The following is a 17,718-nucleotide window of genomic DNA, read 5'->3' as shown; positions in this document are numbered from 1 at the left end:
TGTATGGACTCTGCTGAATGGGCGGAGGTGGAAGAGCGGCAGGCAGCCGGCGTGAGCAGCTCCAGGTGGGACAGAGACGAAGGGCTGAGCCGTAGTAAAGACGCTGCTCTCTGCATTGACTGAAGTTGGTCGCTCGGCTGCCGCTCGGTGTTTGCTCGCTAACGTTTAGTTCACTCGTCACTTTTCAGCGCTTCAGAGTAACCCCCGCTGCTCTATTAAAACTGCTCAGAGAGAACAAAAAGAGCTCACAGCTTACCTAACGCTGCTCCGGCGACTCCTCTCGGCTCCTACTCCGTTAAAATAATTCTCCAGACATTGTGGAAACAGCCGATGGTCGGCAGCCTGTTCACCGAGAGAGACGTTGCCAAGAATGCTCAACCGAAACCACGGCGAAGCTGCGCCCGCAAGCTCACTGCGCCTGCGCGGCTCCGACTGCTGCAACCTACTGATAGTAACAGACAGGTGGCGCTGCTTTGGACACACACTGTACATTACAACAAGGTACAGTAGAACAAATATACAAACATGTGCAGCCTGTAGGACACACACATAGAAGAGTCTCAATGATCTGAATATTTCACGAATAGCCACGGATCTCTAGTTTATCTCCTTAGGAAACAGTTGAATATCCTTTATACTCACTAGTCAGTTGTGATGTTTTTCTTGAACTATCCACTGACACATTGATACAAATAAAAGTCATGATAACAAACGTAATTTATTTATTAGCTCCAAAGGAAGGAGAGAACAATCCTAGTGTTATCTGACAGTAACAAAAACAAAAATAAAATCAGATGTGAAAGAAAAGCAGATAAAACTTTACAGAAAACTACAAAACTTTGAGATTAGACTTTTAAGATTATCCTGAAAAATAATGATTCCTCAGAATCCTCTCTGGTTATTCAAACTGTTATCCCAAACTGAGCAACCTATTTTTTAAGATTATGGTTCTTCATGTACTTTATGTGGTTCTATAAAGTTATGAAGGTTCTACATTTTTATTATAGTTAATTGGTTTGGTGGCAGATAGTAGCATAAAAATCATAGCTGGGCCAACTGTTATTATCAAATAATGTGTATCTTATTTTCTCAAGTAATTCGTTACTCATCAAAACAAGAAGAAACTCTCTTTACAGTTTTCCAAACTCCAAGTTGACCTCTTTTAACAGGTTGTTCTGTCTGACCAACAATCCAAGACCCAACATATTAAATGTTTCATCATAGAAGGGACCAATAAATGTCGCCATTTTTTCTTTGAAAATTGCTTCATAATAGAACTAGAACTATCTTGAAAATTATTCCTTAAAGAACCTATTTTTGCAAAAGTTCTTTTGAGTACCATTTATGGTAGATAAGGAAACCTTTTTTTGTACCTTTTTTGGAAAAATTTGTTGAGGCACCTTTGGGGCTCTTTAAAGAACTGTTTGGAGAAATGTTTCTTTTAGGAAGAGTTTCTTTGTGAAACTAAAATGGTTCTTCACTGACATCCCTAAAAACATTTTTGACTACAGTTAGGATACCTGTTGAAAAAAAAAGCATCACAACTGATAACATCATCCATCCATTATCAATACACTGTTTAATCCTCATTAGGGTCGTAGGGGTGCTGGAGTCTATCCCAGCTGACTTAGGGCGAAGACAGGGGACACCCTGGACAGGTCATCAGTCTATCAGAGGGCTACATATACAGACAAACATGCACACTCACACCTACAGACAATTTAGAGTTACCAATTAACCTCAGCATGTTTTTGGACAGTGGGAGGAAGCTGGAGAACCCAGAGAAAACTCACGCATGAACAGGGAGAACATGCAAACTCCATGCAGAAAGATTCCAGAAAGGCAGGGACACGAACCAGAGATCTTCTAGCTGCAAGGCTGAAGGGCAAACCACCAATCCACTGTGCAGCTTACACTGAAAAAACTATGATAATAATAAAGCAATCACAATATGGTCAAGTGCATTGTCCAAACCACAAAAGCTGCTGCAGTTTTTGGATTAAGATAAAATGTGGCACAACTTGTACTACATAAACTAAAGTAACAATCTCATCATCATTTCTGTACTGTGTTTTTCACTGGAAAAGAAAATGATAAACAACACAACCCCCACTAAAGTCGTGACTCATATTGCAAATGCACTATAAATATATTGTTCGGCCTTACTCATGCAGAATTACCTTTAATCTATAGAGTGGGCTGCTGTACATAATTTTATGCATTTTACATGCTTGTTTGTCATCAATAGCACCAGAGAGGAGCCTGTTCAGTCTTGTATTTACTCCAGATTAAGACAGCAATGACAAAAATACAGCCAAAATGGTCAGGCCTCTACGTAGCCCTGATCTCAAAGTCAAACATATTTAGATTTATTAATGTGTAGTTCATTTATGATGGTAAATTGTTCAATGATTAATCTTAATTTACAAAGTAACAGGTAGACAAAGTTATCAAATCCATTTAGCCGAGTTAAAGAACAATATTTGTCTCTGAATCATTGAAGCAGAAAGTAGGAGGAAATGAAGAGACTGACATAGAAGTCTTGCAAAATGATGCTGTTCTTGTTTAAATGTACTGTTAATGTTCTGTTTTATCACTGGACTGAACTATGTTTCACTGTCAATAATCTACATTTGAGTGTAAACACTGCAAATCTTCTGCCATGCTCCATGATCACAGTCTGATTGTACATCATTCATAAATTGGTCTCTAGCACAACCTTGTGGTTAGTCAGTATAATCTGATGTCTGCTGCTATTTCACAAATGCATCTTTAAAGACATTTGACACTTTTATAGTTGTTATATAATACATGTGGAAGTTTATTTAAATATCACCAACATGCAAAACCACTGGTTTTTGTTTGTTATGCTTCTGTTCTATCAGTTTTCCCATTTTCACCTCCATTAGTTATCATGTTTTTGGAAATACCAGCTGAAAAGATTGCAGAACTCTAGAAGAAAATTACAATAAAATCAAGAGATAAATCAGTGACAATATGTTGAAGTTTAAATTATGCTACTGTATTAATCTTGTTTATGTTTTGTCAACTTTTATACAAATAGAAAAAGAAAAAAGACAACAGTACACACTGGATTAACAACCACAACTGTTTGAAGTGTTTTAAGAAAAAGATTAAGCAACCAAGTAAGACAGTCTCACAAACAATCAGCAAATTTTTATAGCATGGATGCAGTTTGATTAGATTTAATCAGCATAGTTTTTAGGAACAAGTTCTTTGGTGGCCTGCCATGAAGCCTACAACTGCTTTGATACTGACAAAATAATGTATAATAATAATAATAGTGTCACAGAGGAATTCTCTTGCTATGTCAGTCTAAGTTTTGTAATTTGTGCACTATATGTTTTATCTACTGCAATACGCTGCTGATTTTACCATCGGCTTGTTCCTAAAAATGTATTTTTTTCTACAACCCAAAGCTGCTGTATATGTTCTGTGAATATATCTGCTGACTGTAAACCACACTAGTTGTGAAAGCTGTCAGACTTAAAAACCTCCAGGTCAGCTCTAATACTAGACCAATGTCTCCAACCTGTTAATCTCACACATCCTGATTTACAGCAGCAGAGTTTGATATTGGGTCAGGATGATCCAAGGATTAGTCCCAGTCACAGCCTTGACTTCCACCTTCGTCCCCTGAAAGTTGAAGCAGCAATGAAGCAGAAGGATGGAAAGCGGGAGAATGAAAGACAAGGTTTCTTGAAACAACCAAAGCAAATATGAAAGAAGATGAACTGAAGCTAAAAAAAAAATGTTGAAAATATTACATTAAATAATTACCCCTTTACTTTGTGTTGCACTAGTTACACACCAGGGGTCAGCATAGCTTAAAAGTTGATGGGTGTGAATTCTATTGTCCTAATAACCTACTGATTGATTGCATTCTGAATTACAAGGAATGCTGATATGCAATTACATTTTAGATACAGTAATCATTCTTCATTCTCTATATTCTGCATTTTAATTACAAAAATGGCTAACACTTCAGAATTCATATTTTTGCGCAAATCAGACTCCAAATAAACACTTACCAGTTACTGTATTAGTTCAATATACACATGTAGGGATGAGAAAACAAGACAATGGAGAATAAAAGAGTCACAACTGGGCATGTTGGGGAGTATGCTGTAAATAAAAGGTGCAGTACAAGCAAGTAGAAGCTGTACAGTGTGAGAAATGTAATGTATATGTATTTCCCAATCCTGATCTGCTACCATTGTTCAGATTCCCTTTCTCTGACAACACAAACCTCAAACTGCTGCACTATTTAGTCAGATTATAGCCTAGTGTAATTAATTGCATTATTGTAGTGTTATGTAGATATTCATTGAGAAAAACTGGTAATAAGATGATGTCCAGCAGTGCAGAATGGATGCACTCTGTCTTCAATGATGCTCATCTTTTGCCCAATTTTTGTAATATTGGTAATTATTCAATTATATCAGCTGCCAGAATGATGTAGGTCAGCAGGAGAGTCCGTGGACACTACATTACCCACAATGCACCGGCATAGCACAGCCTCGTTCCAACAGTCTGCAGCTTCCTTCTCTCCTCCCTTGCACGCCGAGCTGCGCCCTGATCTGCGCACATGCGGACAGTGCGCAGGGGCGTTGACCGCACCGTGCGCAACCTCCCATCCGCATGGTTAGGAGATCAGCAGCAGGAGAGGCGCCCGCTTCCCCGTATGTGAACGGCACCCCGGTGTGTTGGGATGCAAAGTCAAGTCAGCCCACTGCCTGACAGCTCGGGCAGCTCCAAATTGTTGTTGGGTGTTTCTGGAGGAAAACCTGCTCGGATACGATGGAGCTCCGGACAGCTGGCTGAGCAGCACCGATCGGGACCGCCGGGAGCCGTTTAATCGGTCGCCAAACTGGGCTACACGGACCTCCCCTCCTCTTTACTTGGATGCAAACCGAACGCCCATGCGACGATGTCAGTGGATGTTGCTGCCCTCAGAGTCCAGGTTAGGTTACAGTAAGCGATAATTGTTTACGTATTAGAATAGAGCTGTTTCGGGCGGAGGACGCAAGCAGCGACTGGATACAAATATACATTCTGCGCGCGTAATAATCACCGCATCTTATTATTATTATTATTATTATTATTATTATTATTATTATTATTATTATTATCAGAGTGTCGGGGTGTCGATCTACTGATAAAGGAAACATGGAGACAGTGGATCTCCTCATCGCCTTCTCTTCTCGGATCACAGATACTGTACTGCTGCAATGCCTCCATGCAAACTGACAGTGTTTTCCAGCTTATTGCCACCGTGCGACGGGTCCAGCCTCTGCTAAAGAAGAAGCAGTGAACGTTAAAAAAAAATAGCCCCACACCTCCGCCACAAGCGCTGTTGATTGGTGATCTGGAAGTATGCGCGCTCAGGACGCAGCAGGAGAATGATAAACGCTGGCATCTCTGTTCCGTCTCCAGCGAAGAGGAGTTTCTTGTCTCACCGACCACTCGTCACCATCACAAATGTAGCCCGGCAGAGGCGACTGAACCAGGCCGCTGCACAGACACGGAGGCGGGTTTGGTTGCGCTCAGACTCGGCTGGATGCTGAACATGGTGCCACTCCGCAGCTCTCTGTTGAGTACCTGTCGCCCAGCCGTCGCCTGGCTTCTCTGATTCCCCTCCTTTAGCTGTCTTAAAATGGACGGGGCCTTTCTGATAAAGGCTATTCAGGGACGCTGAATTGCTTCATGAGTTACCATGCATGCAGGATTTAGCCTTGACCGGCTTGTCGGGATGTAGGGCGAATAAACGCGGATATTTCCAAACACAATATACAGAAGAGAAAACAGCCCGTATTCATGGAGATGGCTGGCGGGGGAGGTGCGTCTGCGCTGGCCTGGATGAGATATAATGAGGACCCCTGCTCAGAGGATTTCACTCAGCTCATGCACAGACTGCGGTTTTTATTGGCAGCTTAATAGTCCATTTTCCAAACTAAAATTAATCTGACAATCAGCTGTGGTTTTATCACCTCAGACTGGTGAAGCTGTTCTCTGCAGCTCTCAGAATCAATGCACTAATTCTAAATGGGCTGAAATTAACTGCACATGAGTTCATTTGGGCAAATAATTAAAAACTGTAATGATACACTGTGCTCCAAGTTTGTTTTTGTTGAATCTCAATTAACTGTGCTTAATTCTAACAGTGATGTTAGAAAATTATACTAAATATGTAACTGTTTCAGCAGCATATGAGCGACCAGTGAGAGAGATAATTAACACCACATCTTACTCACTCATCAGGACCTGATCAGACTGAAGACATATCTCAAAAGGATTTCATCCACTGCTGTCTCTTTGATAAACACACATCCAAGACTCCTGTGAGAGTTTGTGGCAGCTTCTTTACAAGACGCATCCGTGGAAATAATCACTTTGGTTTTGGGGGATCTGCTCTGCTGAGTGTCATTGTTTGACCTGACGTACATTGTTGCTGAGTGAACTTGCCTTTGGGAATACATGTTACTTACACACTGTGTAGCAACAGCACAGCAGCAGCGGGTGACAGGATTTGGCACAGATTCAACAGCGAGATGTGGTGATGGGGGAGAGCAGTCGCAGCTCTCTGAGCCTCTGATCCCCTCTCCCCTCCACTGGTGGCCGAGGACACCTCGTCTCAGTCAATGGGCCCTGTATGGATTTTGAGCCTGAGTTGACAGAGGGCAGGCCGACAGCGTCAAACAGCAGTCAGGCTGCCATGAACCCATACGGCAGAGCGAGCAGCACAGCAGCCCCCCTGTCCTGCACCAGCTGTGGGGGCTGCTGCTCACCGCCTCCCCCTTGCCTAATCCCCCCTGGCCCTCCCTCTTCTACTACCTCCTCCTCTTCCATTCCCCCTAATATGACCCCTCCGCCGCCTATGTATCCAGCCCCAGTTGTGCAGGTGGAGAACGGCAGCAGCTGGAACTCCTCCACCATCTCCTCCTCGGGGTCCCCAGACTCCCACCCTGGTCACAGGTGTGGGGCGAACAACCCCAACCCCTACTGGACGGCAGTGTTTGACTATGAGGCCACAGCAGATGAGGAGTTGACCCTGCGGCGTGGAGACCTTCTTGAGGTCCTCTCCAAAGACTCCAAAGTGTCCGGGGATGAGGGGTGGTGGACAGGCAAGATCCAGGACAAGGTGGGTATCTTTCCAAGCAACTATGTCACAAGGGGAGACGCTGCCAGCTACCAACAGCTGACTGCAGGTGGGTTAGTGGCAGGTGGAGTGGGTGAATGCCCCTTGGAGATTGACTTTTTAGAACTGCTCCTAGAGGAGGTGATAGGAGCTGGTGGGTTTGGGAAGGTGTACAAAGGAGTGTGGCGGGGAGAGGAAGTGGCTGTGAAGGCCGCCAGACAAGACCCAGATGAGGATATTAGTGCCACAGCAGAGAGCGTTCGGCAGGAGGCCAGGCTGTTCTGGATGCTCCGGCATCCCAACATTATCGCCCTTCGTGGGGTTTGCCTGCGGGAGCCCAACCTGTGCTTGGTGATGGAGTATGCCAGAGGAGGGGCTCTGAACCGGGCCCTGGCTGGGAAGAAGGTTCCCCCGAGAGTTTTGGTGAACTGGGCAGTCCAGATTGCAACAGGGATGGACTATCTGCACAACCAGGCGTTCGTACCCATCATCCACAGAGACCTCAAATCCAGCAATAGTAAGTAATTCACACTAATGTCAACAGTTAATATGATATGTTTCTAAGACTGGTGATATCATTGTAAAGCTGTTGTAAGTAAACCAAGTAAAGTAGAAGGCCAGAAGGTGTCACTCATTTAATATACTGTAAACAGGAACATAGTAAAACTGAGCAGAGCCATGATGCACTCAAAACCAGATAAACATTTTTAATACAACATTATGATCTGAGTTGGGTTTTTATCAGTGCAGAAAACAGTTTAGTTCCTGGATCATGATCTAAGTGCCCGAAATTTCCAGGAACTCTCAGTCACATCTCATGTCACTCATGAGCAGATGAAGTTTGCTCTGTTGTCACTGAGACGATTCAGCTGTTCTTTTCTGGCTGATGGAGATAGAACGTTTAGATCACGTAGAAACTGTGCTCGGATATTGTTCGCCACATTACAATTCATAAAGTCAATAATGAACCATCAAACTCACCTGTCTGTATATTCAACTCACAGCTGAGAGGTTTAATATGGATGAAGTTGGTCAAATAACAGAAAGCACCTAAACCTAAATAGAATAGAAATAGCACAACATTTACATATATAGAGACTTACTCTCAATTTTGATCCAAAACCAGTGCAGCCTCATACAACAGTCCTACTGTACATTTTGCTTTGATATAGGTAATAAGTAGACTGTAATTAGAGTACACTCTAATTACAATGCATAATCCATGATTTTTGTGGCCAATACCGATTTTATGGAGTAAGAAATTTTACAACAGATATATATTAGGCGACATTGTGTTTATGTTAAAATTGTAGTGAAAAGGAAAACTGATTGGATCATTTTCATTAACTGCCCAATATTGTATTTCGCAAACCATGTAGCAACTTATCACAAAAGCAGAGCTTGACTCTGCTCCACTATGCGCTCAGCTGTGATGTGGTCTCTGCTACATGTGCTGCACAGTGTGGAGAGTGTTGTAAATAATGGAGTCAAAGCTGCTCAGCTGGACAAACTACGAAGTAATGTTGATTCTAAATTGCCACAAGTAAGCTTTTCTGCCTTATGCCCTGTAAAGTTTAATATTGCACGTTACCAAATAAACTATACGGCGATATTGATATATCTGTGACAGGTCAATGTATTGATCAAGGTAAAAGATTCAGCTTGTACTAAAGTGGTGCTTTGACTTCATGATCATTTTGGAGGTTGTAGTTTGTTGTGTGGTTGCATTAAACTGAAAAGTATTTCTTATACTTCGCGTAGTCTTAATGAAGTGTAAAAATTATCAAAAAATGCAACAAAGAACACTGGAAACATGAGAACTTTGTGATATTTGTCATATATTGTATTTTATAAAAACTGCCCTACAGTTTTGGCAAAAGCTGAACAATACAATTTTTAAGAATGAATTCTTTATTGTTACTGTTTTTGCTAGCTGTGCCGAATAAAGGGGAAACTATATAAGTGTATTTTTCTTCATCTTATTAGTTTCCAATTATAGTGGGGGAAAAAACAATTACATTAATTTGAGTGCATGTCGTGTTGTACGACAGATTTAATTTGCTGTGACATTTATTAACTGAAAGCAGGAATAATGGGTTAATACTGTCACAACATGTTGCCATAGCAACCATAGTATCAACGAGGAACTGACAATACTATGATTGCAAATTTTATGCAATTTCCCTTACCTGATCGTCGGTTATGTTAACAATCAAAAATCAATTATTCACTGACATGACATTCTGATGAAACCATTTTTATCCACAGACAATGTTTTCTGTAAGATTGGCTTGGTTATATTGGGAGTATGAAAAACAGATAACATCATGAATTTTGAACAGTATAGCAAAAAATTATGACTTGAATTAAAATCAGCATTTGGGTTGATTTAAAGTAATGAGCACAGCTGTAGCCTTCAACAATAAAAAAACCCATCTACTGTGTAGTCACATTTTCAATTTATGTGCTTTTTGCTGAGTGCTAGATGAAGATTGAGTCTGAATTTTAACTATGAAGCTACAGCTGTGAGACACTAATCAAAATCAGTGTCGTACAAAAAAGAAATAATCTACACTACTGTTCAAAAGTTTGAGGTAACCCAGGCAATTTTATGTTTTCCATGAAAACTCACACTTTCATTCATGTGCTAACATAACTGCACAAGGGTTTTCTTATCATCAGTTAGCCTTCAACACCATTAGCTAACACAGTTGCTGGAAATGTTCCTCTGTACCCCTATGGAGATATTCCATTAAAATAAGCTATTTCCAGCTAAAATAGTCATTTACCACATTAACAATATCTAGATTGTGTTTCTTATTAATTTAATGTTATCTTCACTGAAAAAAATCAGATTTTCTTTCAAAAATAAGAACATTTCTAAGTGACCCCAAACTAACAAAGTATCAAGTTATTGCTTTAAAATGGTAAAATCTCTGACATACAGTAGAAATCAATAATTTACAGTATTTAAGAGTAGCACAGAGTGAAAACACAAAAAAATAATAACTTGCACTAATACCAAAAATCTTAATAGTTTTCAAAAGCCACATTGTGATTTGTTGCTTGCTTGATGCCTGATTTTTGGTCTCAGCTATTGTTATGGCTGTTCTATGTGAAATCCACTGTAGCGTATAAACAGACAGTTCCAAATGCACAAAATCAAGTCTTCTCCTCATCATTCCATGACACTGCAGAAATGTAATTATTCAGTGTTGCACTGAGGTTTGGTTTTGACACTAAAGGAGAAACTTAAACTGAACACAGCAGGGAGGCCTAAGTCCTGGAGAACTGGTCTCTCTCTGCCATCTTTTCCCTGTCATCTCTCTCTGCACCTCCTCCTGCTCTTCATCCTCCTCCTCCTCCTTCCTCCCATCCTCAAGGAGAGCAGTTCTGCTCTGCAACTCAGTGTGCTATTTTTGGTCCTTTGTGCTACTTGCTGTTTAAAGACGCAGTTGCAGTTGTTGGTGCATCAAAGAACTAATACACAGCGAGCATCTAAGTGCATTTTTCTGTGTATACGTGCAGGTCAGACTGTGTGTTTATCCTAAGTGGCGTGAGTGATGGGGGAGGGAGTGTACAAATATGGGTGGAGTGTGTGGGATGCTGACTGAAGGCCTTTTAAGCAGGGAGGTTGCAGAAGCAAGTGCAGCTTAAACACACTTGCCACTGATCTGCTGAAATGTCTTCTAATCTCCAATCCCTCACTTGGTCTTCTTGAGTTTCTTACTTTTCTGTCACACTCAAACGTGCGTTCCCACTTCCTTTCCTCTCCCTCCTCCCTGTGCAGCTCCAACAGTAACGATCACATTGGACAGCAGAGCCTTGGCAACAACACCATAATGCTGCCTTTCCATGGTGACATGGGCACTGCTTTTGTGTCACTGAGTCATACAGCTGCTAGCCGCTGTCAGCTGCTGTGCAAAATGTCAGTCCCTTAATTTAGAGTATTGTGTGTGTGAAAATAGCAACAGAAGAAATGCAGGAATGTCTCAGGGAAGGGCTTTGGAACCCTGTTTTCCCCTGGAACGATGAGTCTTGCTGAAAATGTGGGATGCTAATCGTTAAGTATGTGATTATATGACTCACACTCACACTGAGGGATGTTTGCATTAGCCTGGTGATGCCCAGAAGGAGAAATCATGGGAAGAAAGTGAGAAAGAGCAGAGAGGCAGTGAGTCAAAGATTGGGAGAATAAGAGGGTGGAAAAGATCGGGTTGTGGAGAAAAAGAAGCTTGGGGACGAGAGAGAGAGAGAGTGGAGCTGCATGAAATGAAAGAGTAGACTGATGGGAAAGAACAAGAGAAGGAGAGCGTGGGGGATAAACAGTGGTTCATCTCAGTTTAGGGTTACACCTCAGCTCATTGTCCAGGTGCTCTGGTCTCAGGTGTCCTCTTCAAACTGCCGACCACTTGGCATCGCTGCGGTTACAGAGCAGCTCAGGCCCCGGAGCCTCTCCCCGGTCTCCCATCAACCGGCTCCAGCGCTCAGTAAACAATCTTCATTCTCCCAAAGTGAAAATCATCAAGGCAAAACGTGACACTTCTGACAGAATCAAAGCTTGTTTGAAGCTGTTTTACAACACAGGAGTTTTATTTTTGGCTCACGTTCTGCTAAATTTATCCCTCTTTGTGTAAGTTTTCGAGGTGTGTCTGCGAGCATGTGCGGTTCTGTGTTTTAACCTGCTGAGTGTTGCTGTGGTTCAGGCCCACAGAGGCCAGCGACTGTGTGTAACGGGGATAATCTGATTACCATGACCTCCTTAGAGTGATGTCACAGCATGTTTGTGGGTTGGCAGGTCGCTGCCCCCGTGGTTACCTGTCACTCTGATCCTGGATCAGCTGCTAGTTTCTCAGAGCATAGGGCACCAGTCCTTCTCAGCTGGCTGAAATGTAGAATTAAAGCAAATAGAAAGGACAAGTGGTATGAATAGACTTGAAAAATATGGTATATACTGATTAGCCATATTTTTGTATGAAAAAGGGCTACATTAGTTTTTTCTTTATCATTTCATCTGATAATTATTTTTTCACAAAGTTTTAGTTGTATCGTCTGTAACAACTTCTTTTGCCTGATCTTTCTTCTTTTATCAGTGGAAGTTTTCAGTTGTGCTGCAGATAAATAAACTTGTTTGTTTGTTTTAACTTAATCTGAAAATATTTTTAGATTTTTGTTCGCATGATGTTGCCATATAACTTAAATATCGTCTTCTTGCTGTCTAACAATTCAGTGATAGTTTTAAAACCAAAAATGGTTGTTTTGTGTGTACGTTAAAATCAAATTACTAGTAGTAGTAGCAACATTCTTGACACAGATGTATTAGATCTAAATATTGTAATATTTAACTGTTTTAATTTCCCACTGTCTCATCCTTAGATATCTCTCAAGGATTAGCTCTGTCTCTGACAAATTTACTTCCGATACAACTGCATCCTCAATTACTTCTTGAGGCAGATATTTTTTTTCCCCCTGGATTACATCCCAGATAACATCCTCAGAAACCAGTTTGTGATATATTACAAACAGTCACTGGGAATGTGGACAAATATACTCATGATATATCAGTCAGGGTGGCAGTTGATGCAGCACCTTCCTCCAACAGCCTCCACAGTGATTTCAGATTGATGCAGCACTTGTTAATCAGTCATTTTGTCAGCTTACTTTAAAGAAAAACGTTCAGCAAATGGATCAGTATTCATTATTTCCTATAGATTTTAGATTTCAGGTTGCACAGTTAAACTTCTACCTTTAGTCTTGATAAAGAAGCATAACAACAAAAGTAAATGCTAATATTTTATTGTTTGAATTAGCCGTTCACCATGTAATGATTTCCAGCTTTAAAGCTTTCAGCTGTCTTATTTTAGGCTATTTACTCTCAAATTAAGATAGATTAGAGGTGTAAAGGAATCTTGAGGTCATGGCAATATTTAATAGCTGTAATTTCTGTTCATTTCTGCGTGTCCTGTTAAAAAGCTCCAGATCAAGCTAGTGAGCAGAGCTGATACGGTTTTGCACTTGATTTTACCACTATTGCCGGTACATGAGGCTGAGTCACGGTTCCTCTCTAAGTTACGTGAACATCACTGACAGTCACTGACACTTTATATGGAACTCTGTAGAAGCAGTGAGTCAGCTGCAGGTAAGACAATACAGGTGAGCAGATCGCCATCACCTGTTGCTAACAACAGCAAGAGGCAAGCTGCTCCATATCTGTACCTGCAGCCTGTTCTTACATCCCGTAAAGGTAATATAGCTTGACTGTGGACATTTACAGCGTATATCTAATATTTGTCTTTGAACTCCTGTGAGACAACACAACACCACCTCGGTGCAGCACTTATTAAAAAGCAGAAACAAGTGGACGTGAATGTACAGTAAATGGGAGTTTTATGGTCCCATATGAAGCTTGTGTGATGTTTCACTATGAATGCACAGACTAACACTGTAGACACACACAATAAGAACAGAGCGAGGCTGACATTACCTGCTGTTTTGACTGCTGTAGCTTCAAATGGAAGCCATGTTTACACAGTCAACAATCATCTGAATAGTGGGAGCCCTGTGTGTCAAAGCTGGCTCGTCAAGTATGCTGCTCGCTCAGAAAAGTTACAAAAGAAGATTAGACAAAAATAATTTAATAGACGCGCTATTTCGTTTGGCTTTTTCTTTTGTTTTGGTTGATGTGTTCAACTATAGCAACCATGACATCAACAACAGCACTGCACACAAGTGCTGTAATAGCTACTTAACAGATTAGCAAGCCGAGATATGGCATGTAGTCGCTGTCATTGAAAAACCTGCGTCTGGCTGCATGTGTGTGTGTGAGAATGTAAGAGTGAGTCTGTTGAGGAAAGGATTAGAGTGGTGGCCAGTGCCGGCTGTTAATCCCTCAGAGAGACAGAGCGGAGGCCGAGACTGTGACTAACTGGACCAGAGAGAGAGCAACACCAGGAACAGAGCACAAAACTGTTATCATCTTTTAGCTTTAGGTTAGAAGTACATCGAGGGCATGGATCTGAGGAGTGATATGCGTGGATGATATGCTTACATATACCACTTTCAGGCATTAATTTACTGTTGAATACAGAAGGATATAAAAAACCCACCCTGAGTGGACTTTGGTCTTTGTATTAAGATGGCAATAATAGCCTAGCATTTTGACAAAAATTCAAATGCTGTATTATTATAGCACAAATTCGACTTGTGAGCAAATCTACAGTAGTTTTTCTGGAAATGACCTGGAGCTGGTTGTGCTCACTTGCTATAAGATCAAAGGTGTCTAATTACTCTGCCAAGGAATGCGATGGAGTTATGTGACGATCAGCATACGTTTGTCTGTCTGTGCACAACATTAGTCAAAAACAAAATAACAGATTTGGGTGAAATTTTCAGGGAAGGTCAGAAATGACACATGGACCACCTCATTAGAGTTTGGCAGTGATGCGGCTTATAGTCTGGAACCATGTGTTTGTTAAGGATTTCCTATCATTGCGGGATCTCGGCATGGTGTCACTGTAACCATGACAACAAGTGAACACTACGTCAGTTGCCTGCTGATGATCACATAGTTGCGATCCTACTACAAATTCACCGCTGCAGACTTAACAGAAATGATACAAGGAACGATTGATTAAATTGTGGGGGTGTTTCCGAGTCCCTTCAATTCCTGCCGCCTGCTACATATTTAGGTCATGCGATTCGGTATGCATATATAATGTACACATGCATAACACACATCTGTGCTCAGAGCAAGGCCATTTTCTTTGTGGGTACATCTACGTTAAATGGCCACATTCTATTGTTCTGTGATTTCAGATCATTCATAGCTAATAAACAAATGCTGCATTTCTACAAAAATGTGCTGCATTTCTGACAGTGTCATATGGGGGAATGAACAGGCTTGGTGGAGTACAGCGCTCTCTGAGTGTTTTTTTTTTTTGTTATGGCATGTGTTCACTAATTGGAGATTTAGACATCATGTAGATAACTAAATTAATTGACAAAGTGCATGAAAATGAGTTATTACAGCTCAAATTACAAAACATTGTTCAATAATGCTTTAGACCAATTGACACAGAGCTGAGTTGCTGTCAAGTATTTATGTTCAGTAACTGCCAGGTGTAACTGCTGTGAGTGTTACAAACTTTTTTTCTTTAACTGTGATGGTAACATTGTATAAGCAGATAAAAATTTGCTAAACTGAATTGTTGCCGTAATTTAACATAATTATTTCATCATGAGGGCGGTTCCCACGTATGAAACCTTTGGAAACTGCAAACCAGATTCAAAATGAGAGACACAGATAGTTATTGTAGCGTAGCCTCTCTATTTAAAAATAATAGACATATATTGATTATATTATGTAATACATCTTTGATCTAGTGCACGTTTAAATTATAACAAAATAATGCCTACATATCAAAACATTTTGCTAATAATATTAGCCTAAAATAGTGAATAGTGTCAGGTTTATATAATCAAATATTTCTGCGTGAATTCTACTAACTACGAAGCACATATTTCTCATCATATGCCTGTATTCAAAAGCTAGCATACATTAGAGGACTGGCAGCATGAAGATGTTTAGTTTTTGCTTGTGTTCTTCGATCACATAAGTTTTTATTTGTGTTAATTTTTGACATTAACCTAAATCATACAAATGTAACAGAAAAAATAAACAGGCCCACATACACAATAGAAAACTAGGTGTTACCCAACAGTCAGTCAAGTTGAAGTTCGTCCTAGCTTGACCTTTGACCTCTTGTATGTAAATTGTCTTAAATTTGCTCTTTTAGACATTTGTATGAACTTTTGTCATAATTACTGAATGATTATGGAGTTCTGGGCAAAAATGTTTCTTGTGCCACCAAATTCTACTCAGTTTTTCAGTTCTAAGTGAATGTTTGTGTCAGTTTTGCAGAAATCCCCACCTAGTGTGAGGTGATGCTGAATGGGAATGACTGACAGACAAGCTGACAACACCATATGTCCTGCTTTGGCTGTTGCCGTCATAAAACATAAAAGTCTCAAATGACATGTATATCATGTTAACTCATATACACCACATAAATGTTGTTACAGACTGATGCTGCAATGACTTGACATTTACATAGTTGATTACTTTGGTTAGACTTCACTGCAAATGCTTCTGAGCAACTCCTTTACATAGTGTTCACTCGCTCTGTTATATTTATGTTGCAGTTCGCTTTAGTTAATCACTACTCTAAAGTACCCACGTAGAAGCAGTTCACACAAACAGCTGTGTTGGTCTTCAGAACAAAGATCAGGTCTTTTCAACCTTGTCTTTGATTGTTGCCTAATTTAGGATCATTTTGTGCCATAACAATAAATCAGATTATAGAAAGAAAAAGGAAGAACATGCAAACATGGATGTATCGGTTGTGTTTGCCTTAATTGGTATCTACCTTGGTGATGGTTTTAACAGTCCCTCTGAGAGGCAAAACTCAGAGTCAGGAAAACAGTTCTTCTAGTATTTTATCTGAATTTTTGTAGCTGAGAACACAGTTTGAGAAGATTTTATAGTAGACCAAAGTGAAGCTATAAAATTATACAATTACGCTACATTTTAAGTTGTTTTATGTGATGTGTTTGCAAGCTCGGTGCATGTGCAGCGAATATGTAGGCCTGTGTGGAGGTCGACAGCAGGACATGCTGGTGCTCTGGCAGAGAACTCACTCCTACTATCTCACATGCACACAGGCATTTACACACACACACACACACACACACACACACACACACACACACACACACACACACACACACACACACACACACACGCTCATGTACTCGCTGCAGCACGCCAACAATGACCCCATTCTCACACAGCAGCCCAAGACAGAACAAGAGCAGAGCTCACAATGGCAGGAGTTACAGCAGGGGAATGGGGGGTGAAGGATGGGAGACGGAGGCAGCGAGGGCTGACTGTAGGCCGCAAATGACGGAGTGGAGAGATACATGGAAGCAAGTGAGGATGGGGAGAGGAGCTGAGCAGGAATGCAGTGGTTGTAGAGAAACCCCTGGAGGCTCGACTGGAAAAGGGAATGGAGAGATGGATGGGGGAGGGAGGGATTGAGGGAGGAACGCTGGGAGAGGGAGAAGTATAAGGCCACTTTGAGAGGAGGTCAAACCATTCTTCTTTCCCTCAGTGAGACAGCTACAGATTAAGGCTAAGATTCTTGGTGCACGGTTTTTCTCTATCTGTGTCTGTCTGTCTGTACTGTAGACCTCATTATACTGATACACTTCCAATTCAAGTCAAATGCACAAATTATCAAACGAGTGCAGACATATGAGGAGTCGCTTGTGCAGATTTGGTAATAAGTAATCATCCAACCACTGCAAACATCCTCCATAATGATTGTAATATACATTTTTGCAGCCAATCTATGAGTTTTATTGTTTGTGTTAATATACAGAAATGCAAAATTCCTATTCAGATTATTCCATTCAGTGCTGATTGAGACACAGATATGAGATAATCTCATCTTTGCCTTTCTTTTAGCTGCACCACAGGCTAGTTGTAGTTAATGCACTAC

At 40.9% G+C, this 17,718-nt stretch overlaps 2 protein-coding genes across 4 annotated transcripts in view; one reads left to right on the top strand and one right to left on the bottom strand.

The window, feature by feature from the left end:
- The window catches only part of sipa1l3 (signal-induced proliferation-associated 1 like 3), a 77,196-nt gene extending 76,743 nt beyond the window's left edge, over positions 1–453 (bottom strand). For all 3 annotated transcript variants that reach the window (XM_022221081.2, XM_022221074.2, XM_051957950.1), the window contains exon 1: positions 257–453. The gene's annotated coding sequence lies outside the window, so the exon portion shown is untranslated. The remainder of the gene's footprint in view (positions 1–256) is intronic.
- Positions 454–4,639: 4,186 nt separating this feature from the next.
- The window catches only part of map3k10 (mitogen-activated protein kinase kinase kinase 10), a 48,595-nt gene continuing 35,516 nt past the window's right edge, over positions 4,640–17,718 (top strand). The window contains exon 1 of the mRNA XM_022221101.2: positions 4,640–7,676. Coding sequence (XP_022076793.1) covers positions 6,674–7,676 — 1,003 coding nt within the window. The 5' untranslated portion in view covers positions 4,640–6,673. The remainder of the gene's footprint in view (positions 7,677–17,718) is intronic.

Source organism: Acanthochromis polyacanthus, chromosome 13 (assembly GCF_021347895.1).
Source record: "Acanthochromis polyacanthus isolate Apoly-LR-REF ecotype Palm Island chromosome 13, KAUST_Apoly_ChrSc, whole genome shotgun sequence".
NCBI classification, from domain to species: Eukaryota; Metazoa; Chordata; class Actinopteri; family Pomacentridae; genus Acanthochromis; species Acanthochromis polyacanthus.
This window is presented reverse-complemented; position numbering and strand designations above follow the sequence as displayed.